The 26,607-nt window shown below is 38.0% G+C and overlaps 1 protein-coding gene across 2 annotated transcripts in view; it reads left to right on the plus strand.

Moving 5' to 3' along the window:
- The window catches only part of LOC108719348 (serine/threonine-protein kinase 3-like), a 138,309-nt gene that overhangs the window by 98,133 nt on the left and 13,569 nt on the right, over positions 1-26,607 (plus strand). The window contains exon 11 of one of the 2 annotated variants that reach the window (XM_018268153.2): positions 4,359-4,415. The exons of the other annotated variant lie outside the window; for it this stretch is intronic. Coding sequence (XP_018123642.1) covers positions 4,359-4,400 — 42 coding nt within the window. The 3' untranslated portion in view covers positions 4,401-4,415. Of the gene's footprint in view, positions 1-4,358; positions 4,416-26,607 lie in introns of those variants that run through there. 2 annotated transcript variants of the gene reach the window in all.

Consider the following 26,607-nt stretch of genomic DNA (forward strand, 5'->3'; position numbering starts at 1 on the left):
AGAAAATCTATGAGATGATTTGAAGCAGGCTGTCCATGCTCGGCAGCCATCAAATTTAATTGAACCGGAGAGATTTTGTATGGACGAATGGTCAAAAATACCGCCATCCAGAATCCAGACACTCATCAAAGGCTATAGGAGAAGTTGCTACTTTGAAAGCACAAACAAAACTCTGAAGAATCAAGAGAGGTTCCCAAACTTTTTCATATGACTATATCATAACAGGTCTTGACTGTCCATAGCTAGTGATGGTCGAACCTGTCCCGCTTCACTTTGCCTAAAAAACTCTGAAAAAATTTGCGACAAAATGGGCGTCAAAATTATTTTGACTTTAGCGACAATTTTCATATGTGCGACCCTTTTTTGTCCAAATGCATTAAAGTCAATGGGTGAAAACCCATTCACAGTCACGATATGCGGAAATTCACTACAAATCCATGCCTGGCTAATAAATTCGCCCATCGCTATTCACAGCATCTGCTCTTATTAGGTGGTGACCCACGCTCTAAGTCACTGCAGATCTACACCTTTTGTCTTGAAAGCAGATAAAAGTGAAACTAGTATTTAAAACTTGAAAATTAAGGGATAATTTGCTCCCTAAATAACGAGTCTTTCTGAAGTTTGGGGGACTTCCCCATAAACATCAGGTGGCAGATGTACAGGCTATTGACCCTCTAACAAGCATCAATACATATAACATAAGATAATATGTTTGCTGGCATGGTTCACTATGTATTACTGTCTATGCTTTATATTAAGCACAGCATCCTTATAATGTAATATATTTCCTTTTTCCTGTTCCACTTTCTAACTCGCTCTTTTTTTTTTTTTTAATATAAATGAAACACTTCGTAAACATAATTTTTACCAATATTAAAGTATATATGCAACTAGGCAGCCGAGACGGGCACAATGCAATCCTTCTGGTTGGCCCTACATCAGACTCTATTGTTTTATTATGCTTTACTTTTGGCCGATTTCTCATAACCAATAGGCTCTTTCTTGTGGCATCTGTATTTATTTTACATGATTTATTTTCTTTGCAAAGGTGATTGGCGTGCATGTGTTTGTGAAACACTCTGGCTGCCTGTGTGATTGAATGAGATGCTAGTGGGTCCAGCGTGTGTTTCAGTGTCACTCCAGCAACCTGTGTGTGTTTGTGTGACATTATGGCAACTTCTGTCTGTGTGGTGCCATTCTAACAGACTATGTATGAATCTGATTTAGCCGTTGTTGACACACAGAGTGTAACCAGCTGAAAAAAAAAAAAAGAATTCAAGTCAGCCAAAGTCCTCTTAAAAGCCAGGTTATTTTTATAGAATGAAAATGTTTTACAAAAATTTGCAGAGCTGATAAGGATTTTTGGAAAGGGCAGGACAAAGCAAACTGCGCAAGAAAACCTTTATAGAAGGTTAGGGAGGACTTGTAACATAAGTAGTGTTATACATTATTCTCTAAATTCTTTTTTTACAGAAATGCAAAGCGAAAATATTATAAAGGGATAAGAGTTTGAGTGCACCTAAGCAAAAGGCACATTGGACCTTTAATTTATGCATCTCCAAGGTAACATAAGAAGTTAGGTTGAAAAAAGACACAAGTTCAACCTTTTAAGTCAGTTTATAACCTGCCTGACTGCTAGTTGATCCAGAGGAAGGCAAAAAAAACCATTTGAAGCTTCGCCAATTGCCTAAGAGGGGGAAAAACTTCCTTCCTGACTCCAAGATGGCAATTTGACTAATCCCTGTATTAATTTATACTATCCGTTATCTTCCATAACCCTGTATTCCCTCACTTGCTAAAAATCCATCCAACCCCTTCTTAAAAGTATTTATCAACCAGTATTACTGATTTAGGGAGAGAATTCCATATCTTCATAGCTCTCACTGTAAAAAAAAAACCTTTCTGAATATTAAGATGGAACCTCCTTTCTTCTAATCGGAATGGGTGCCCTCTTGTTAGCTGGAAAGACCTACTGGTAAATAAAGCATTAGAGACGTTATTGTACGATCCCCTTATATATATAGTTATCATGTCACCCTTTAAGCTCCTCTTCTCCAGTGTGAACATCCCCAACTTGGCCAGTCTTTCCTCATAGTTAAGATTTTTCATACCTTTTACCAGCTTAGTTGCCCTTCTCATATTCCACATGGAGCCTTACCAGTGCTCTATACAGTAGAAGAATAACCCCCTCCTACTTCAAATCTATGCCCCTATAATACAGCTCAATACCTTATTTGCCCTTGATGATGCTGACTGGCATTGCTTGCTACAGCCAAGTTTATCTACAACAGGGATCCCCAACCTTTTTCACCTGTGAGCCACATTCAAATGTAAGAAGGGTTGGGGAGCAACATAAGCATGAAAATGGTTCCCGAGGATGCCAACGAAGGGCTGTGATTCACTATTTGGTAGCCCCTATGTGAACTGGCAGCCTACAGGAGGCTCTGTTTGGCAATACAACTGTTTTTTATGCAACCAAAATGTTACTCCAAGCCTGGAATTCAAAAATAAGCACCTGCTTTGAAGCCACTGGAAGCAACATCAAAGGGGTTGGGGAGCAACATGTTTCTCACAAGCTACTGGTTGGGGACCACTGATCTACAAGGGCTCCAAGGTCCTTTTCCATAATGGATTTGCCTAGTGCAGTCCCATTAAGGGTATAAGTGGCTTGGATATTTTTACATCCCAGGTGCATGACTTTACATTTATTAACATTGAATCTCATTTGCCACTTAGCTGCCAAGATTGCCAGTTTGTTAAGACCCTGTTGCAAGGATGCTGTATCCTTGATGGAATTAATTGGTCTGCATAGTTTTGTGGCATCTGCAATACCCTCCCCTAAGTCATTACTGAACAAGTTAAATAAAAGGGCATCCAATACCGAACCCTGAGGGACCCCACTAAGAACCTTACTCCAAGAAGAGAATGTACCATTGACAACCACCCTCTGTACCCGATCCTGTAGCCAGTTTCCTATGTGCAAACAACTTCATTAAGGTGCTCTTTTGAGAACAGATACATTATTTTTTATGAAAATCGATAGGCAGAGAGGCACAGAGATGGATTTCTCATTGAAAAAAAAAGAACTGTGGCATGATAAGTCAATATTGACATGAAATGTATTGAAAATCTCACTGAACAGTATACAGTACATACAAGATTATTGTATTAAGACTGGAGATCATTCAGCAACAAATTTTAGGATCTTGTGTATATATTTCACAGTGGAAGTCCTAGTGATGTAGTAGAAGCCTGTGTTTGGGACCTGTCTTGTCTTTCTAGCCTGTTTTTGCACACATATTGGTTTCTATACAGAATTTTTGGGCATACTACATTTGAAGTCTTCAATAGTTTTGTTATTTCCGACCTTCCTCCAGAAACCAAAAATCCAGGGAGAAATAGCTTTATGTAATGAAATCCCTGATGATATTCAACTCTGCATTATTCTATTTTCTGAAGCAATATTTCATTTAAAATAACAGGTCTGAAGCCTATGTGACATGAGTGTTTATTTTATGTTTGGAGTGACTGAATTAATTAGCTTTTAGATGATAAAACTGACATTGGGGAAAACCTTATATCGCTATTGAATATATCATCTTCCCGAGAGCATGAAAGGCATAATGTGAGAAGCTCAATGTGCTTATTGCAGTAACGCCATCATAATGATATCTGTCATAATGATAAACGTTTCCAATGCAAGCCAGCTCTCCAGATTGTTTGGTAGTACATAAAGATGTGCACAATATTGGGATGTATTATTTTCAGTAAGCTTCCTGTTTCAAGAGCGCAGATTTTGGAATGGCAACAGAACTTGAAAGAGCCATCTGTTAACCAAGCTCGAAGACTTTCAGTGGAATAACGAGCAGAAAAACTAAATTAGAAACATGAATGACGGAAACCCGGCAGTTCTGACCTTAAGCTGAGGTTTTCACGCGGAAATGCAGTCTCATAATAGAGAGTGAGACAGCTACTTGTATTGAAGCAAACGGAGGAATTTTTGGATTGATCAGCAGAATTAGAGAATACAATATTTATATCTACCTGCTTTATAACTTTTAACTTTTGTAAACTAAAATTTGTATTTTTTTTTTTTACAGTAAACCTACCTGGTATCCATAGGTTAAAATTTGAGGGTGGGGGGAATGAAAACAAAGCAAAGGAAAATAATAAATATTTACTAGCTGAGTCTTGCCTAAGTTTTGTTTATTAAAAGATGGGAAATATTTAATTTCTTCCAAACAAACTCCTTTATATAACACGTGTAGTGCTGGGTTGTTTTCATAAGCCAACTGTAGGAGCCACGTTTTAGTACTTGTTGGTGATAAAGGGTTTTTTTCATTTTGGTTTCTGTGTAGAGACTGCCTTCTGTAAGCATGTGCCGACTGAACCTTGTGTAAGGAGCTGAGGGTCTCTTGGAAATTTGGTACAAAAGGCATACAATCTAAGTATATTCTATGCAGAACTTGGATCCTGGTCTCCATGATTGTAACATGGGTGCCTCCTTTATTGATGAGCTGTATTGTGACCATGCTTCAGTGAAATAAATGTCGCACCTAGGCCTGTTTTTTTTTTTTTTTTTTTAAACGCTGTTTTGTATCATTTGGGAGTGGTTGTTTGAGCATTTTGTAAATTAAGTAGTTCATGCACTATGATGGCTATTTAACAGGCAATTTCAAAAGCAGATAAAGTAATTCTACTCTGTAACATTTGGATACGCTTAGGTTTTTAGTTTAATTTATATTTACTTAAATTTTTTACTTTACATCTACTTGCATTTATTTTGAGGCGCTGTTAGAGACTCTTTGGGTTTCTCTAACATTTTTTTTCAGACACTGTCAATCTTAATTTGTCATTTTATTGATTTGCCCTTTTTAATATAAGATTTATCTTCGCTGACAAGTCGTCAGATGGTGGCTTTTATTACTGTCCATATTATTTAGCGTCTTGGTTATAACCAGGCCATTATATACTTTTTTTTTCCCCACCACTGAGCCCTGATCTAGTGAATTATTCTGGGACACTTGGAACATACTTAACAAATTCTATATCTCCAGGACCCTAGCATTGACTGCACTGTAAACTTTTGTTTAGTGTTAAAGGGGTTATTCACCTTTAAATTTACTTTTAGTACAGTGTAGAGAGTGACATTTTGAGACAATTTGTGGTATTTGAGTTATTTTGCTTTTTATTCAGTAGCTTTCCAGTTTGCAATTTCAGCAATTTGGTTGCTAGGGTCCAAATTACCCTAGCAATTTTACACTGATTTTAATAAGAGACTGGAATAGGAGAGGCCTGAATAGAAAGATGATTAATAGAAAGTAACAATAACAATACATTTGTAGCCTTACAGAGCATTTGTTTTTAGATGGGGTCAGTGACTCACATTTGAAAGTTGGAAAGAGTCAGAAGAAAGCAAATTATTAAAAGAAAAAATGCAGGCCAGTTGAAAAGTTGCTTAGAATTAGCCATTCTATAACATACTAAAAATTAATTTAAAGGTGAACCACCCCTTTAAGCACAACAACAGAATCTTGGTACTGTTTTGTTTTTTTTGGACCCATTTTTGGCTTAGCTTCTCGGCCCAAATCAAAATGTGGTAATATATGTGTTTTCTGGTCCATTGCCCCTAAACAGGAGACAGATTGTGCTATAAGCAAATTACAGTTCTAAACAAGTGTTTTTTAGTACACCGGCCAAAATCCTGGTGCCCAAGAGCATGACGCAAACAAAGGCATGCAGTCACATTTTATTTTAATTTCTGAAAACTGTCTTAAATTAGATATTATGACTGTTTGTACCAAATGTAAATGTGCTGTAATTATGTCATTTTAAGCAAACGTGGGGAATATGCAACAGCTGTCGTCCTAGAAAGTAATTGCATGTCAGCCCTCTCAGTAATAAATGTTCTGGAAACATAACGCTGTATATTCCATTGCAAGAACTGGGCTGGAACTGAGAGCCAATGGGCGCTTCTGGCTCTACATCATGAAATCCGAATTTCAGGGGGTAATGTTAAGGACCAAGGCAGCGTCATATAGTCCGCTCCCATGTAGCTGTTCCGATAATAAAATTCTTTGGGAGAGTTATTAAATTGGCAATCATCCAGCCACTCTGTAACGTAATCTACATTTATGGGACAAAGTCTTCAACAGTCTCATTCTGTTTTCTATTTTATCTTCAACATATGTGCAGATATAGATGTTCTGGGCAAACTGTTATATTACATTGGCATGCCATGCCCAGTTTTCTTTTACAATCAGGCTGAACTTCAAGCCAAATAAAAAAATCCGGTTGAGCTTTTCTTCTGATAAATGTACCTCTTCATATTTACCTTGCAAAAGTCTGCCAATATTGTACCGTCTGTAGAATGGCTATGCATTGCTCAAGATTGGCTGGGGAATTCAATTGCTGAAAGAATTGAAGTCTGGCAACCTTAATGTCGCTCTTTACAGGAAGCATTTTGCACTAAAACTAAATCAATCAAGTCCTGCTTTGAGCTTTGCTAGTGCCAAAAGAGCTCTTGATGGGGTCCCAAGAAAAAAGAATGCTTTGGACTCCTGCACTCATTATGGCCACACAAACCAGTGTTTGACTGTGAAAGGGCTAAATAACATACAAAAAATGTAATCTCTTAACCAGTAACAAATCTGAAAGTTGAAAGGTTTTACAGCAAAATGTTTGTTTGATCCTGTACAAGTAACCTTGTGGTAAAAACACATTGAAAATGCTCATTGATCTAAGCCTCACTGAACACTCTATACTCTTGTGTCCTCTAGCAATTTTAAGGTCTGATGTCTATTGACACTTAACATTACTTTTGGATCATAACAGTGTGAATAATATGATCTAAGAAAGAACTGTAGCTAAGAGAGCCCAGATACGGTTGTATGAAATGGTGCCTATAGTAGCACTGGGGATTATAGTCTCTGGGAAGGGACTGTGCTTTGGGATAGCAGGTATAGTAGGGATAAATGGTATCTATAGTAACAGTGGATAATAGTCTCTGGGAAGGCAGTGTGACTGTGGGATAGCAGGTATAGTATGGAGAGATGGTGTCTATAGTAACAGTGGGATAATAGTCTCTGGGAAGGGAGTGTGACTGTGGGATAGTAGGTATAGTAGGGAGAGATGGTGCCTATAGTAACAGTGGGATAATAGTCTCTGGGAAGGGAGTGTGACTGTGGGATAGCAGGTATAGTAGGGAGAGATGGTGCCTATAGTAACAGTGGGATAATAGTCTCTGGGAAGGGAGTGTGACTGTGGGATAGCAGGTATAGTAGGGAGAGATGGTGTCTATAATAACAGTGGGATAATAGTCTCTGGGAAGGGAGTGTGACTGTGGGATAGCAGGTATAGTAGGGAGAGATGGTGCCTATAGTAACAGTGGGATAATAGTCTCTGGGAAGGGAGTGTGACTGTGGGATAGCAGGTATAGTAGGGAGAGATGGTGCCTATAGTAACAGTGGGATAATAGTCTCTGGGAAGGGAGTGTGACTGTGGGATAGCAGGTACAGTAGGGAGAGATGGTGCCTATAGTAACAGTGGGATAATAGTCTCTGGGAAGGGAGTGTGACTGTGGGATAGCAGGTATAGTAGGGAGAGATGGTGCCTATAGTAACAGTGGGATAATAGTCTCTGGGAAGGGAGTGTGACTGTGGGATAGCAGGTATAGTAGGGAGAGATGGTGCCTATAGTAACAGTGGGATAATAGTCTCTGGGAAGGGACTGTGACTGTTATATATCAGGTATAGTAGGGAGAGATGGTGCCTATTGTAACAGTGGGATAATAGTCTCTGGGAAGGGAGTGTGACTGTGGGATAGCAAGTATAGTAGGGAGGGGATGGTGCCTATATTAGCAGTGGGGATAGTAGACTGTGGGAAGGTACTATGGCTGTGGGATAGCAGGTATAGTAGGGAGAGATGGTGTCTATAATAGCAGTGGGATAATAGTAGGCGATAAAAATTATCTATGGTTCTAGTGACTCTACGTCCAAGTGTCTTTCAGAAACTGAACCCCCTGGTTTCACAATATCGCTACTGTACCCAAATATGGAGTCCATGTCTGTTATGAAATGTTCTAAGTTTGATCACGTGGGCCTTTATCATCTAAAATCTGTATCATGTTTGATCAACGTGTATGGGTTTGGGCAGCCCTGGACACTTCCTGGTAATATCAGTTTGATGCAGTGACAAGTGTTGTAATCACTGCTAAAACGACCCGAGTACCATTTCTCTAAAGAAAGCAGTACAACCTTAATATTTAGTGCAAATATTTTCCTTTACAGCCATGTTGAGTAGGGTTATTTCTCCCACACATCCCTCTTTATTTAATTGCAGACATCTGGAATATACTTGTACATCCCTTTTATCAGGTCTTTTTTTTTTTTTTTTTTTTAAACTTTAAAAGGCCATTTAGTCTGAATATTCCTGTCATGCCCAAAGTATTACTGAACCTTGTCTTCCATGGTATGCTAACCCTGTTTACTAATGAAGTGTTGATGAAAGGCATTTGATGCTATTTTGTAGAGCTGAGCTGTTCCTATAGTATGTTTGTATGCACAGCACATACAGTATAATCTGTGATACACAAGAGGACCGGTGTTCATTTAGTGCTTTTAATGTAGGACATGCAGTGGCTGTTGTTTTTTCCAAATCAATATTGAACAGGGTTGAGTACATTTACTGCTGTGTTTGTTTTTTTGAATGCCGTATAACACTTGCCATCTTTCGAGCAGTTTATACACTGAAAAGATTGGACATTTTAATTAAATTTGGTTTAGGGATTACAGTGGAAAGTGCTTGGGTTTCAAATAAAAAAAAAAATGTTTCATTGCACTTTCTGCAAAATGACATGATGAGTGGTTTTGAATTATGCTGGATATTCCTTCCTATTAAATGTGTCTTTATGACGTTGCTACCAGTCCCTTTCAGTTTTTATTATGGTTAACCACAAAAATGACCGTTGCCACAGTCTCTGAATAAAGCTGGCCATACATCAATAGATGCAGTTGTGGATCTGCCCAGTTGCCTGTGCCAAATTGGGCTGATCCAATTGTTGGACTCCCCCATACCAACTATTGAATCCGAATACATTTCTGGGCCAGATATAAATCAGACAACCTGTTGTGAGTCCCCCCCATACATATGTCAATAAGCGAACACCTTAAGCTGGCCACAGACGCAAAGATCCGATTGTACGAATCATCGTACAATCGGACTTCCCCATCTCCCGACCTGCCACTAACCATTCAGATCAAATAAAGTAGTAAAAGAACAGATCAGCCGATGTTCTGCCCCTGACAGCAATCGTGCGAAAGTTATGTCCGACCAAAGCTGGTGACAGTCTCCCTCTGAAAATTGTACGATCGGCAATACATGCAGAGATATTTTCGGCAAATCTTTTAACCTGTCCGATCGACCAAACGACTGATTTACGTCGGACGAAAAATGTCGGGATTCTCCATACAAAGTCCTCCATACATTTGCTCTGTTACATCTTAGGCTTCACAGAGCCTCCTATGGAGTGCTTGAAGTATGCATATACTCTGGAGTTTTAGCAGCTTTGGGGTGTGATAAATCTCAAAAATTTGAGTTTTTATTTTTTCACAAAACATTTGTGTTTCCACCCTAAAAAACCTCAACCAGAAAAAAACGAGGTTTAATAAATGGACCCCTGATTGTGTCAAAACCATTATTTTATTCTATCTCGGTCCTTAGGGTTGCCACCTTTTCTGCCAGTGGAGGTTGGGCAGGGGGGCGGGCCGTGGCATGGATGGGAGGGGATGTTACGCAACGGGGTCATCAGGGGGTGTGGCAATGACGCAGTGTTTGGCGATTGGCCGATCACCATGTCAATCATGGAGAATCCTAGTTAATTACTCTGCCTGCCATAAATTATTCAAGCCAATGGGATAATGTAGGTTGCAAGAACATTCCAACATACAAATCAGGTTTGTGGGTGGTATGCAATCAGATTTAAAGGACAAGGAAAGTCTAAAATAGAATAAGGCTAGCTGTATTTTGTATACTAAACATAAGCATGAACTCACTGCACCACAAAGCCTAATCAAACAAATGATTTATGCTTTCAAAGTTGGCCACAGGGGGCTTTCATCTTGTAACTTTGTTAAACATCTTTGCCTGACCCTGCACATGCTCAGTGTGGTCTGGGCTGCTAAGGGATCGTCATAAACAAAGCTGCTTGAGTTCTGCATGGCTGAGAAGTAAGGCGGGGGCTCCCCCTGCTGTTCATAAGTATGATTGTTTCCCTGCTCAGCAGTTAGGGACCATCAGACAATTCCTATCCACAGCAGTAAATGAAGGGAGATTTTCACTGCATGCAGTCAGGTTTCTTATAAAAACTGTACACATTTTTTAATTAAAGTATATTGGAGATAGGTTTCTTTATTATTAAAGAAAGTAAAAATGTGATTTTATTTTTTTGCCTTTCCTTGTCCTTTAATATTTATTTTAAATAAATATTTGTACTGAAAGTCAGTAAGTGTATATTTTGTCAAAATAAAGACAGCATGTGTTTGTGGATCAGACAATGGAGCTTGGGATGTTCGGACCTACACAACTACACAAGTTTAATAGCATTTTTTGTTGTTTCTGCCCTTGTTATACCTTGGGTGAAAGAGGCCCTACAAAATATTTTTTTCCATAATACTTCACTTCTGTTTTAAACATGACATTTTCTGAAAGCCGAGTTGGTTTAGAAACAAATCTACTTAGCACTATTTAGAATTGTGCTTTTTTTTTTTCTCTCTCTCTTTTCATCGACTGCGCCTATCAGAATGAATTAAAAGGCTGCATTGCTCAGATTTTAGCACATCCAATACCCATTAGCCCATTTACCAGATTTTTCTCATGTGTGTAAGAATGCTAGACTGGCTCCTCAGCGCCTGTTCTGTTCCAAAAGAATATTTCCAGTCAGAATTTGTGATAATAATCTGTGCCACCCTGCTGAGAATTTCTCTTTCTGTTAACATGTGGAAAACAATGTCTGTTAGATATTAGAAACAGTCAAACTGTTGATTTACAATTTCCAAACATGGGCAGCTACCTTTGTGTTTTTATGGGGCAGAGATACACAAATTGATTAGCTGTTTACAGAAACCTTTGAATGACAGACGGCAGCTTCCCATTGATTCAGGACTGACGGCATGTGTAGATTACTTTTTTTATGAATACAAATCATTTTAGTAAAATTAAGTGGAAAGTCTTATTATTGAATTCATTAGTATGTATGTTGCAATACAGTGTAAATGTTACATTTCCCTTAAATATGCAAGGCAGCCTAGAACATGAATATAAAATAGTTTATTTAAAGGCATCTCGCAAAGAAAAATGTAAAATGAAGCATTTTGATCAGTCTCACTGAATACTCGTGCCAATAATATTTTAGGATTATTGTTATGTTTATGGTGCCCTGTGAGCCTGACTGATATCCATGTATGGGACCAGGCAAGAATAAAAATTTAGCTGCCAATGTGCCTTGTTGGCTATTTAATGGTGCCTTGCCAGATAAAGAAGTAAAGAGTAGTGAATTTTTTTGCCAGGCATGGATTTGCTGCGAAATTCCAAATTTCTCCATCTGCAAAAAAAATTCACGAAACTGCAGCAAACATTTGCAGCAACAAAAAAGTTGCTAACGGTAAGGGCACATGGGCAGATTCTGGGAGATTAGTTGCCCCGGCAACAAATCTCCTCTTCTTCGGGCGATAATCTCCCGAACTGCCTTCCCCTACCTTCCCGCCGGCTATAATGAAAAGGCAGTTCGGGGAGATTGTTGCCCTGAAGAAGGAGATTTGTTGCCGGGGCGACTAATCTCCCCGAATCTGCCCATGTGCCCTTACCCTAAGACAAAAGTCACTGCAAGAATAAAATGCCCATTGACTTAATTGCATTTCTAGTGAGATTTGGATTGGGAACCTTCCTTCTCCTTTAAGTCCTACTGGACTAAATATGTGCCCATAATCTCCTGTTCTTTTTCAGTTTCCAAGATAATTCCCTCAACTTTCTCCCAACCTCCTTCACCCTATTCCCTTTTTTGTCATGAAAAGGAATCTAATCCTAAAACAACATGGAGCGGTCCTCTGAGCACTTGGGCAGTTGAAATTTTCTGTTTTTAGTGGTTTCTGAGATATTAGCAGTTTAAGACAACTAATACCAGTCTTTCAGCTCAACAGTTCTTTTTGAAGTTCAAAATATTAGTGAAACTTCAAGGCCCATCAAATTTTGATTTTTTTTTTTCCAACAAATCCTTAAACATTCATGGTTTTCTGTTTTTTTTTTTTTAAAAGCTCTACAAATTTGATTTATGAAGCATGAAAACCTCTAATACAAAATTCCAGCAGGTAAAAGTTGTCAGGATCCTATAGAAGTCAATGGGAGCTGCGCTCATTCTATTGAATCGCTTTAAATCATTTCAGACTTTTAGAAGTTTTTTGTATTTTTTTCTCACGCTAGGAATTGTCAGAAAAACAAATTTTTAGAGGTTTTCTAGGTATTTGTACTTTTTTAGCGCATCGTTCTGCGCGATTTTCTCTTCATACTATTTTTTTTCGTATTTTTTTACTAAATCTCATGACATTTGTAGTTAGTTTTGTGAGTTTAGTAGTGGTTTCAAAAACCTCTGAAACCACTAAAATCCAACCTTTTGATAAATAGGCCCCCATTTTCGATGCACTTTTTGTATTCGGTTACCTCTCTAGAGTTGCTGACTTTCAGTTGTGCCAAAAGCTAGTGAGGCATGAATGTAAATTGCAGAAAGTGCTCAGAGACTCATCCTAAATAAGTTTGCTTTAATTAAGTTTTTGGGTTGAAATCCCTTTTAACATGTGCTGATGCAAAGCCACATCCTTTATCTGGTAATTTTTTGCTATTCTAAACAATTCTTGCTGCCTTATTTAGAAACTGCCTTCTTGTTCTTACATGATTTCATATTTCTACTTGTCCCTATGTCTGACTCTTGTATAAAGTCTGTTCATTGTGCCCTTTGAGGCAGAGGAGGTTATTTTTTGACTCTCAGTATTTCGCACAATAATCATTGTATTTTTCCCTTCTGCTATACTAATTACCTAGGTTAGTCTCATTAAAGTTCTACAGTCAGGAAACTATTTGCAGAACATACGTACGTTTCTGTGTTACTCAGTTTGCATGGAAGATATTTCTACTACAAAACATCACAAAAAAAGTAACCAATGGTGTAAAATTCTCCTCCAGACTTTTATTATAACAGTGGCAGTAAATCTGAAAAAAATGTTCAAACTCCCCATATAAAGTCTTTCGTTAATTTTATTTGCTCTGAAGAGTGAAGTCACTGTTTGAAGCATCAGTATATTTCTTGGCAGAACATTGAATATGTAAACTTTTAGACTCATTTTTGTTCTGTTATAAAAAAAAAACAATCAAGGTCTTCTTTTGTTTAATTCATGCTTGGATTTACTTAATTAGAACATTTCAGGTAATTTAGGAATGTAAATTTGAAACAGTTATTCCATGTTCATTGTAAATTCATGTTCATTATCATTGGCTTGTGAAACTCTTTGTAGAACTACTTCAGATTTTCTTGCCTTCACATTAAATCTTGTGCACAACAATTATGTTGTATCCATAATGTAAAATTACATCATCTTCTTCCATTCATTTTAACTTATTCTGTTCTTCCTGCTCGTACAGATCATTCCATTGACATTTTTTTCAAGGTACAGGCATGGGACCTGTTATCCAAAATGCTCGGGACCTGGGGTTTTCCAAATAAGGGTTCTTTCATTATTTGAATCTCCATACCTTAAGGGGGGTCATTTACTAAGAATTGAATTTTGAATTTGTCATCGAATCTCTAAAAGTTTGTGGTTTTCTCATTGTGTTAAAAAAAAAAAAAAAAAAAAAAAAAAAGCTCTAATAATATGAAGTGTAAAAATAAAAACCATATCCTATAGAAGTCAATGGGCTTTGCAGTGATCCTTTTGGATCATTTTAAATCAATTCTGACTTAGAGGTTTTCTGATTTTTTTTTTCTCACTAGGATTTGTCAGGAATTGGCACTGCAAAACTCAGATTTCTAGAGGTTTTCAAGGTATTCCAATTTTTTTAGAGCAGAGTTCGTCATTTTACGTTCGTACTTTTTTTTTTTATTCAGATTTTTTAATAAATCTTATGACATTTGTTGTTTGAGTTTGTGAGTTTAATCATGGATTCGAAACCCACAAAAATTAGACTGTTGATAAATAGGCCCCTTAGTGTCCTAATAAATCATGTAAAGGAGACTTATTATGTAAAAATAAGAATGTGCCAGTGCATTAAACTCTTTTAGATATAGAAGAAATGTGCTTTAAAAAGTAGTGTTTCAGGCTGATTTATTGAAAATTTCTGCAAAACCCCTATTAGTCCCGCCCATCTGTTCCACTTCCTGCCAGCTGAATTCCCAGGCTGTGCAGGGGAGCCAGCGGCACTCAGCACACTGCACTGTAGGATAAGAACCAATCAGCAGCTAGACTGACCTGATAGGGACCTGACACCTGTCTTTGCTTCTGTGACTGCAGGGCTGTGATTGGCTGCCCTCCTCCTACTGTGTTCTGGGAGGGGCAATTTGGACACACCCACTCTTCATTTGAACTCAGAGAGGGACCGTAGCAGATCTATAGTGAGCTCCAATAAAGGGGCCTTTTTAGAAGATATTATTTTTTGGCTAAAATTAAAACTAGCACCATATACTATACTTTATTGCCTACTAAATTAGGTGGGTTTCATTTATCCTATATTATCCATGTCTCCTTTAAACAAAATAAACCCATTATGATCATTTTGCTTCCAGTAAGGATTTTCATTGGGTTCGAGTACAAGGTACTGTTTTATTATTACAGAGGAAAAGGAAATAATTTAAAAAAAATTTGGATTATATAATTATATTTCATTATAATGGAATCTTTGGGAGATGGCCTTCCTGTAATTCGGAATTTATCTGGTTTCCTGATATACCTGTATACAGTTGGGTCGGCGGGGGTCGTGGAGTGGTCGGGGGGTCGGCAACAAATCTGGACGCTCCGGCGTTTTTGCGCACTGGGCTCGGCTGCCCAGTGCGGGAGTGTCCGTGGCCCAGCGGTTTGGGACCCCTGCATTAGAAAATCATGTAAACATTAAATAAACCCAATAAGGATAAATTATATCTTAGTTTGGATCAAGTAGAAGTTGCTGTTTTATTATTGCAGAGAAAAAGCAAATCATTTGAAAAAATCTGCATAATTTGGATAAAATGGAGTCTATGGTGGGTGGCCTTTCCGTAATTCGGAGCTTTATGGATAACTGGTTTCAGGATAACTGATCCCATACATGTAACTAGTAACAGCCTTCAGATTTCCCTACAGACTATTGGACCCGTAGACCCCAGAGCCAAGAATAAATACATTAAATACATAGGTTTTGAATTCTGATGGGTTCTTCTTCAAAACAGACGAGTAAGTAATCTGTCCAAGCATCACTTGTCATCTCTAGTTCTGTAATGACAGTAATAAGTAAGGGGCTTGTGAGTAAGCTATAATCTTTCTGAAAAGAAAAATTTTCTTTGCATAGAACAGTAAAAGCATTACCTCGGCAGAACCTGCAACAATACTGAGTCATTATGACCCAACAGATACTTCAAGGGACTGAAATCCTGGTATGTTTAGGTTATGCAGTAGGAAGTCTAAAATATGTTATATGTGAAAAATATAAGTCATTTGTCTCTTTGATTATGTGTCTGTTATGCTACTAAAAGCTCATCACTTCCTTTATGGTTTGTTGCTTGTAATCTACTGCTACTTTTGTATTCTTTGCAGTTTTTAGCACCAAAAATCCCATTTGATTGTTTTAAGTCTAAACATTGAGTGTGATGTGTACAGGTATGGAATTCGTTATCCGGAAACCTGTTACCCAGAAAGCTCTGAATTACTGAAAGGCCATCTCCAACAGCGTCAATAATTCTAATTTCTGAAAATTATGTTCCATTTCTCTGTAGTAATAAAACAATACCTTGTACTTGATCCCAACTAAGATATAATGAATCCTTACTGGGGGGGGGGAACAATCCTATTGAGTTTATTTAATGTTTAAATGATTCTTTAGTATACTTAAACTATGGAGATCCAATTTACGGAAAAATCCCTTATCCAGAAAATCAGAGTTCCCAAGCATTCTGGAAAACAGGTCCAATACATGTTACTATTCTATCCTGAGATCAGGTGGGCATGTAGTCCCAGTCTATCCTGTGCTTCTACATTGATCTGACTACAGAAGAAATGCCAAGTATCTGCACTGCACCAAGTGGCTGTACAGCTATAACCCCAGAACACAATAGTAAATAGTCAGACAAGGAATAATAGCATACCTCCCTACTGTCCAGTTTTTTGATTCTGATTTTACAGCTCAGCCCACAGTCCTGGCTTCTTACTGAAATATCCTGCATTTCCCTTTGATTTCCGCACTGACTGACAGATAAGAGGCTTTTGGCAGAGAGCCAGGAATAATCAACAGCTGCACTTAAATACATTTGTAATCAATTATAATATTGTGATAATAAGCAGCTCTCTGGGGGGGGGGGCTGTGACTTGCAGCTTAAAGGGCAATCTCACCGTTATTCGCAAAACTGTAATAACACATAAATCATGACGAAACAAAGGTTCATACAGTTTTCAGGCTGTGTGTGGATCATTCAGACATTTTTCTTACCATTGGGATTGTATATTTAGCCGATTGTACAGGTTACAAGATTTCTGTAGGCTGTAACGATTTTTAAAAAAATACATTTCCGTGCAGAAGTCTGCTGGAGCAGCACTATTAACTGATGTGTTTTGAAAAGAATGCCTTTAAGGTGTAGGCAGAAGAGGCACCTGCCTAGGGCGCAACAATAGGGGGGCACTGTGCAGGTATCTGTTCTACCTACCCCTAGTTCGTAGTCGCTTCCCTCTGCAGCTCTTCCTTCCTCTCTGCCGTTCTCCCCTGCCCTCCACATGTGACACTCTCCCCTGCCCTCCCCATCTGACACTCTCCCCACTCTGGCTCTCTTCTCTGTCACTGCCCCCCCTTGACGTCACGGTGGGGGGAGTGAGGTTGGTGGCCGTGTTTCCTAGGGCGCCCGGTCGGCTTGGCCTGGACCTGTTAAGCAGTAATCCCCATTAAGTGACCTGCAGGCAACATGTTGCTTACCAAAAAGCCTTGGATATTGTTCCCTGTGTCTTCAAAGCAGCTGCTAATTTTTGAATCCCAGGCTTGGAGGCAAGTTTTCGCAGTTTAGGTGTACTGCGAAACAGTCTCCTGTAAGCTGCCAGCCCACATAGTGGTTACCCAATAGCCAATCACAGCCCTTATTGGGCATCCCTAGGAACATTTTCATGCTTGTGTTGTTCCCCAATTCATTTTACATTTGAATGTGGCTCACAGGTAAAAAAGATCTGGGGTAGTAAAGTCACATTCATCCAATAACTGGTTCCTTGGAACTTATTTATTTGGGTATTCACTGAAATTCACATAGGTGTGAAAATGTGATCCAGTCAAAATGGTACCATATTAATAGCATGAATGGTATTTGGCCCGTGTAAGAACTAAAATTATTGTGTTCTACAATAGTAGGATAACACTATTTAAATTCATAAACGCTTTTTTTTCTTTTGTTCGTATTACTGGCCACTTAAACTTCAAACTGTTAAAAAGGTTAATGACTTTATTTGCATGGAAAATAGTTTTAATAGTTTTGGCCCGGTCCATAAGCAGCTGATTAGCTTTCATACATTCTATTCTAGGACATGAGGATACAGTTGAGCTCTGTGTATTCTGTACTGACTAGCTTAGGGGAAAGTTTCTTCTTCATCAAACATGCTTTAACCAATGGCAAAGATAAGACAAATATTTAAATTGCAACGTGGAATCTCAAATCATATTTCTTTGCCAGTTCACTCAATAGCGAAGGCCAATAACAATACCAAGTAAATATTTAACAATCGTGAAGGAGACTTAATGTGTGTGCTCCTTTAGAGAAACATATCCTAGTTATATTTTAATTGATAAAGGCATTTTATATTTACATTGGTTAGTATGTAAAGGAAAACAAGTCATTTGCCAATCTTTGTCCCAAGCACCAGTCAGGCAATATGTGAGGTCCCTTGTACCTCTTGGGAGACCCTTGGATACATTGCACCTCAGGTAAAAATGAAGCTGGGCAGGACTAGAGTACATTATGTTGCCAGATGCAGGCCCATATTTGTGGCTGCCAATGCCCGGGCCTAGGGCGGCAGGATTTTAGGGGGCAAGCATGCTGCCCAACCACACCCACATTGGTTTAGAAACTCTGAGGCTGTGCAGGAGATACAATAGTTTTATCAATTTCCTCATTGCTTCGGTCATGGCAGGGGGACAAACGGCATCGGCTCTAGGGGTGCCCACTATATAAATCAGGCCATGGCCAGACGTGGGTCTAATCTGGGCATCTCTATGATTTTCTCTCGCCAGATAGATTTGTAATACTTGCCACATCTGTCTTTGTTTGCTCTGTTCTTTTATTGAGTAATTAGTAAAGTGACTAGTATAGTGATATTATTATTATTAGTGCCAATATGTGCCTAAGTATAGGCAGGGTGCAAAGCAGTGGTGTAACTACCAGGGCAGCAAAGGGTGCAATTGCACCAGGGCCCACTCCCCCCTCAGGCCCGCTGGAGATTGCGTGGCAGTAAGTAAACCACCCTTCTAGAGGGGTGAGGGGGAGCCTGGGTACATATCCTGCGCCTGGTCCCAGAAGCAGTAAGTTACGTTACTGGTGCAAAGTACAAACAATGGGCATAATCCCCCATTTTTTAGCACTTCGCCTTCTTCTCTTTGAATAGCTGCTGGTCTCTGTGTTCCATTTCATAGGGCAGAGAACTGGAGCCCCTCTATGAATACACATGGGGGCAGAAGGCACATATGCATCCCTGCTCACACTACCTAAATGCCTCTAACTTGCATGTCATTCATGTTGGTTGTGGTGGACACAAGCTCTGTTGGGACCTTGTACTTCCCATCTATGATAGGTGTTAATGACAGGGCTTTGCTCTGCACCTGCACAGCCAAAACCCAGACACAAGTTTTCTCTGCATGAGCACTAAGAAGTGGACTCTTACTCCTCTTTGTAATTCTGCATATTGTTCTAGTAAATGACCCCTGTAGAGGAATATGCTGGTCTCCTGCCTCCATGCAAATTTTGCAACCATTATTGCAATACTTCAACTATGACAATATGATGCGTCAGCATCTGTATTGGTTAGAAGGGAAGCTACCCCTATAGAATGCAGTGAATACTGCTCCTTTGAACTTATTGTGACTTCCAATCTGGTCCTAGTTTGGGGATGAGTTATCTGCTGCGGTGTGATGCAGGAGAAAAAGCTTTAATGTAACACATTACCTCTTCTAGATCATTTTAAACACTCGTCTCTGTCTCTTGGCAATCAGAAAGATGTACTGATGTGATGAATTGCTTTGTTTTTCTCACAATCAAGCCTTAATCCCATTCTCCTAACCAAAATATTCTTCTTGAACATTTTGTAATAACCAGCTAACATTCAAAAATTACCCATTGTCGACCACAGAAGGGGCTGTTTTTCATAAACGAAATTCTTTGTAAATAAGACACGCTGAAGATAGTCTGTATTTCAAATAACATTTTTTTTTTGCGGAATGCTGAACTATGAAAAGTAATAAACGTTTTTTCCATTGGTGGTGAATGATATAGATAAAATGTTACAGATGTAAATAACTTTAATATCTGTATGGCTGCCTGCCTCTGAATTTATTCTCATACTGATTCTTAATGCTTCATGGGAAAATTGGGCAATCTCTTAAAATAATTTTAGCGCCAGATGCTGGCTCTCACTCTCTGGTATACTTAATAGCTCATGTCCTTGAGAATGTTTTCAATGTTAAGGGTAGGATTTGGAAAGAATGACCATTTGCTTTACTAGATACATCTGAAGGCCCACCTTATTAGCCATCCTAGATATTCTTGGAACTCTAGCTAAGGCTAAAGTTTGGACATTCAAAAGAGGCTTGAACTGAAAATGTCCTGCAACCACTGCTAGATGAATATTGTATATTCTTTATTTAACCAAAGAAAGGCATTTTCTTTTACAATAGACAGTCAGAGAGAAAAGGAATGGAGTCCAGAGTATCGCTAACAGATTATTAGTATTCTATCATACAGAGGATACAAATATTGTTCAAGATACCGTCATATATGGTTCAAAGGTTTATATGCAGCTAATATGCAAAGGTATAGGTACAGACTATTAAAGGAGAAGAAACGCTACAGTTTATTGCCGATAGATTAACCACAATAGTGCAATCTATATATTCTGTAGAATGCTTTACCATACCTGAGTAAACCGCTCTAGAAGCTGTCTGTTTGTTTTGCATGGCAGCTGCCATATTGGCTTGGTGTGACATCACTTCCTGCCCTAGTCTCCCTGCACATTCATAGCTTTGGGCCCAGATTACAGCAGGGAGGGGAAAAGGGAGGAGCAAACTGAGCATGCTTAAGCCTAAGGCCTGGAGGTTTAAACTGAAAACAGGAAGTCTGATACAGAAGCCCATATGTACACAATAGAAGGAAAGAAATATGGTGTTTCTTTTGACTGAGGACTCAGAGCAGCAGAACTTTGAGGGGTTGCTGGTGTATTTATATACATATAAAGCTTCCTTTAAAAAGAACCTTTCCTTCTCCTTTAAGTATGCTTTATGTAGAATCTTATTTGTACATTCCCTTTATATCTTGACCACTTGTGAAATGTAAAAATAGATGAATTGAAATATTACCTTTAACATTAATAAGTAAAATAAGAGAAGAAACCGTAAAAGAAATAAACTATATGAAGCTGCTCAGTCGTTCCCTGATGATTATTTCACAACAGTAAGCATTTGTAATATTTTAGGGAAATATTCCTCATTGCTGCACTGGAAATTAAAAACTGAAGATATGCTCCTAGTCCGTTTGTTAATGAGTATGTGTTTCAGATTCTAAAAATATTACCCAACACGCACTGCTAGATGTATATGAACTAAAAATGTTAGTTGTGCCTCCTTGCACTTCTGGGTTCCTGAGTTTTATTCTGACTTATGGTGGTCATAGACGTTAAGATTCTTCAACCAATTTTCGTGCTATCTGACAAACCCATCAAATCATCGTGAGGTTAGTTGGGCACCGAGAGATATTGCATTTAATGATTTCCATCTGACATCAGAAAATCAATCGGCAAGGTAAGAATATTTTCATCAGTCACAGTGAAATTTATCCATTGTCCAATTGTTTGCAGGAACAAGCAGGTAGCTACTCAGTTTCCTAGCTTTAACTAGACAATATCGCTTGAAACAGTCGTTATAGTTCATGGACATATTGTACATTTAAACTATTGTTTCAGGTCCTACGATAACAAAAATATTTTTTAAAAATCTCAACAGCTATGACCACCTTTAGGTGTTATCCACCAAGATTTTCTATGTTCTCCCTTTGTGTGTGTGTATGTTTCAATCTCTATCGGCGCTCAGAATTCACAACCATTTTCATAGGCTTTGATAAGAATGAAAACTCATGCATATGTGTTGAGTGAATGTGATTTAGATTTGGAATTTAGATTATAGGCTTCAGTGAGGCAGAGATTGAATTGAGTACTGGAACAGCTAATTCGAGTTCCTTCAGTCTAATAAGAAGTCTGCACAAAACTGAAAGTTGCTGGGCATGTTAATTTCAGTAATTGTTGCTATGGATCAAACTCTTAATACTTTCTTATAAATCTCCATTTTAGCATTGTTATGATAGGACCTTGCATTTTTTCCACCATTGTAGAGTAGTTTGTGATCCTACATAGTTGTCCATGAAATGGAACCTCTTCTGCCATAATGATTTAAAAAATACTGTTTTTAATGTATAGTACATGTGCATAATCTAACTCTTTGTTATTAATCCATAATGAAATTGTTTTTATATTCTTGGTGGTTTGGAGGTATTGGCAACCCAAGGCTTATTCACTGTTGAACCAAAAGATTGGTATACACAGTGTGAAGCTGGAAATATAACATTATACTGAAAGTATGTTAAGGAAAAATAAGACATGTCCACCAAGTTCAGCTGTCTATGTATATAGATATATATAGATATATATAGATATATAGATATATATATAGATATATATAGATATACAAAATATATATATATATATATATATATATATATATATATATATATATATATATATATATATATAACTTACCTTACTGCTAGCTGATCCAGAGGAAGTCGAAAAAAACCATCTGAAGCTGATTCATTTGCCTTAGAGAGGGAACAATTCATTCGTGACTCCAGGATGACAATGGGACAAGTCCCTGGATCAACTTTTTACTAAGAGACATTTTCAATAATCCTGTATTTCCTCATTTGCTAAAAATCCATCCAGCCCATTCTAGAAGCTATGTAATCTGCCAGTATAACCATTTCAGGAAGAGAATTCCACAACTTCGCAGTTCTCACTGTATAAAATCCTTTACAAATATTCCTTTCTTCTTCTAATCGGAGTGGATTCCTTTGTGTCTGCTGGAAGAATCCATTGGTTAATGAAATATTAGAAAGTTTATTACATGTCCCCTTCTATATATTTATACATACAGTAGAATCCCCATTTGACATTTTCAGGGCACCAGGAAAAAATGATGTAAAATCAGGGATATGTGTTAGTCGTTTGTGTCAGGATATTACTTCACATACACAACCTAAAGCAATAAGTGATTGGTGCAGGACTGTATAAGGGGCAGACTAATTGGAATTGACCATTTACAGGCAGAACCATAGCAAAATATACATCTGGTTAGTTTTTTAAACCTCTTTGTTTCACAAATAATCACATTCATAGAGGGGGGAAAAAGCAGTTTTTGGGAATATCAGGACAAATTTTGTTTTGTAAAATCCAGGAAAACATTATTTAAAATCAAGGAAATGCACCCATTGAAATGCATTATAAATTGGTGGGACCACAAATAAAAGATGTAAAATCAGGGTACTTAAAATCAACGTTTCACTGTAGTTGGCAAATCCCCCATAACCCCAACTTGGCCAGCCTTTCTTCATAACTGAGACTTTCAAAACCCTCCTTTACCAGCTTAGTTGCCCTTGGTTGGACTCTCTCTAGAGAACAAAACTGCACAGCATATTCTAGATGGGGCCTTACCAGTGCTTTGCAAAGTGGAAGAATGACCCTTTACTCCTGTGAATCTATGTCCCTTTCTATACAGCGCAAAACTTTGTTTGCCCTTGTAGCTGCTGGATTGCCATTGCTTGCTACTGCCAAGTTTTATCTACAAGTATCCGAAGGTCCTTCTCCCGTTAAGAGTGTCTCACATTTTAACATTCTAGGTGCATAAACGTACATTTATCGGCATTTAATCTTGTCTGCCACTTAGCTGCCCTGATTGACAGTTTGTCAAGATACTGCTGCAAGGATGCCACAGCCTGAATGAAATCCCAAAAGTGCTTAGTGAAGCATTTCAATTCAGTTTATGGCTCCAGATCCCCTTTAAGCACAGCTAAATTGTAAAAAAAATAATAAAAATAAATAAATATTTTGTTTTTTTATTATCTAAAATAATCTGGTACAGTGATATGTGAGTCAACAGAAATATCCACCTTCATCTGATCTCTGTCCCTTTTGGACGAGTCCTCACTCTGGTGCAGATTTATCAAATGTTGAATTTCGAATTCATGTGAATTTTTTTAACTGTAATAAATTTGAATATACCCACTTGAATGGGAGGTTATTTAAGAAAAAAACTTGAACGACTAATATTCGATAGAATAAGAACAATCCTGAAATTTATTTTGTATTCGATTTGTATTCAATTAAACTCGAATAGAGTTATTTCTCCGAAAAATCGTGAATGTCTGGGAGGCTATTAACATCTTCAAATGGGTCACTGGACCTCTGCCATGACTCTACATAAAATGGCCAAGTATTAGGTGGTGAATAGTTAACTTCTAGTTGTTCCCAGGGTCCAGGTATGATAAATCTTATGGAAAGTCTCCCATAGACTCCAAATCCAAATTTCCTTTTTCTGTCTTATAACAAAACAGTAACTTGTACTTGATCCAAACTAAGATATACTTAATCCTTATTGGAAGCAAAACCAGCCTATTGGGTTTATTTAATGTTTACATGATTCTTTAGTAGACTTAAGGTATGAAGATCCAAATTACGGAAGGAGCGATTATCCGGGAAAACCCCAGCTCCCGAGTATTATGGATAACAGTTCCCATACCTGTATTATGTATTGACCACAGTTTGTGGTTACCTAATTACCAACCACTGTTCAGCAAGAAGCTGTTAGTCATCATATTTACGTGTTCAGTAAAATATATAGTATAGTAATTTATATGCTCAGTACATTAATTGTAAACCTTCCTGCTGCATGCCAGAGAACCAGAGATAAAACGGAACAAAATCAAATGATGTACACAAAAGAATAAGACCCAGCAAAGAGCCGGAGGCTGGAATCACTGTGCTTTTATGTCATTGCTTTGACAGAAGCCTCAGTCTTCTCCATTGCGCCTTTCCCAGGCTCGATGTGTATAGCGAGTTTACGGATTCCACTGAACTTCCTTTTTTACATTTGTCTTTCCCTCTTCTAAAGGCAAATCCTTATTCACCATGCAATTCTATTTGTTAGAAAGCTGCTGCCGCCAACAGGTAGAAAAAAATGAATTATTTTTTTACTTTGTCAGAATTGCCTATGGTGCCGCAGATCATCTTTTATTATTGACAATGCTTTTCTAAACCAGCTTTGTTTGAATGGTTCTCTTTCAAATTGGAACTGTATTATAAATTGTGGAGCATACTTCTAATTAAGATATTAAAAAAAAGTTTATAAACCTGTCCTCCACCCAGAAAAAGTTTTTTGCATAGTAAAAGAAAATTGTAATTCTAAGCAACTTTCGCTCATACATTACTGCTCAAAAATGTATTTGACTGTGTTCAGGACTGGACTGGGATTCAAAATAGGTCCTGGCATTCCTAGTACACAGAGGCCCAAACAACCCCCACCAGCCCAAATAATAGTCACTTGCTATGACCGCAGACCCTCTGGCATTTGCCAGATCCCACAGATTGCCAGTCCACGCCTGACTGTGTTGAATGTTTTTGATGGTTTGGAAGTTATTTGTGAATGTTATTGCCCGGGCCAAATTTGAGCGGTGTGCCCCCCCCCCCCAGGCTCGCTCTCACAGTCCCCTGTTTTAGGAGTACAGTAAATACGGCTATAGATTAAATAGTTTCCAGTGTGACCCAAGAAATATTCATTCTTGAAATCTAGTTATGGAACATGGAGCCATCATGGAGGAGATAATAGGATGTTACAATGTATTAATGCACCTGATGCACATAGAGTATGTTTTAGTTAAGTCTACTCCATCTGTAGGTTATAATATATACATTTGCCTTTGGCAGGGAATGGCTGGATTGGGGGTTTTCACAGGACGGCAATAGGTGTGTGTCAGTGACATCATGGGTTGGGGAAGGGGCATGTCAATGACATCATGAGGGCAGGGTATGAGAGAGTTGGAAGCTTAAAGGGGTTGTTCACCTTTATATTACCTTCTAGTATAATGTATACAGTGATATTCGGAGACAATTTACAATTGGTTTTCATTTTTTATTATTTGTGGTTTTTGTGTTATTTAGCAGCTCTCTGGTTTGCAATTTCATAAATCTGGTTGCTAGGGTTCAAATTACCCTAGCAACCATGCATTGATTTGAAATAGGAGACTGGAGTATGAATATGAGAAGGCCTGGAAAGAAACAGTAATAAAAAGTATAAAAAACAATATATTTGTAGCTTTACAGAGCATTTGTTTTTAGATGGGGCCAGTAACCGCCATTTGAATGCTGGAAAGAGTCAGAAGAAAAAGGCAAATAATCCATAAACTATCCAAAATAAAAAAGAATGATGGCCAATTAAAAAGTTGCTTTGAATTGGTTATTTTATAACATACTAAAAGTTAACTTAAAGGGGAACCACCCCTGTAAAAGGCAGGGTCTAGCACTGAAAGACTTTAGGGAGGGAAAAAAAGAACAGGAAATTACAAATTAACTGGCAACCCTAACTTTAATCACAGCCTACAACACCCAAGCACTGGCAAAAACCATCCTGATTTGTATGTTTGACAAGCGCCAAACAAAATCTCCCAGAATATCCGCAATTTGCCTTTCATATTAAGGGATGCAGCTGCTCTTCATATTTCCTTCAGCATCTAAAGAACATTCCTAATTGGAATCTGGAACTAGAAGCATTATAAATAATTAATTTGTTGTGCTATTATGCAAAGATCAGTGTTTCATAGTGAATAGTTTCATTTTGGAAAGTTGTGCCATCTCTCATAGACTCTCTCATAGCATTTTATCCAAATAATCAAAAATAATTTCCCTTCTCTCTGTGTTAATAAAGCAGTACTTTGTAGTTGATGCCAACTAAGATATAATTGATCCTTATTTGAAGCAAAACCAGCCTTATTTAATATTTACATGATTTTCTAGTAGACCTGTATGTATGAAGATTCAAATT

The sequence above is a fragment of the Xenopus laevis genome, chromosome 6L (assembly GCF_017654675.1).
Source record: "Xenopus laevis strain J_2021 chromosome 6L, Xenopus_laevis_v10.1, whole genome shotgun sequence".
In the NCBI taxonomy this organism is placed as follows: Eukaryota; Metazoa; Chordata; class Amphibia; order Anura; family Pipidae; genus Xenopus; species Xenopus laevis.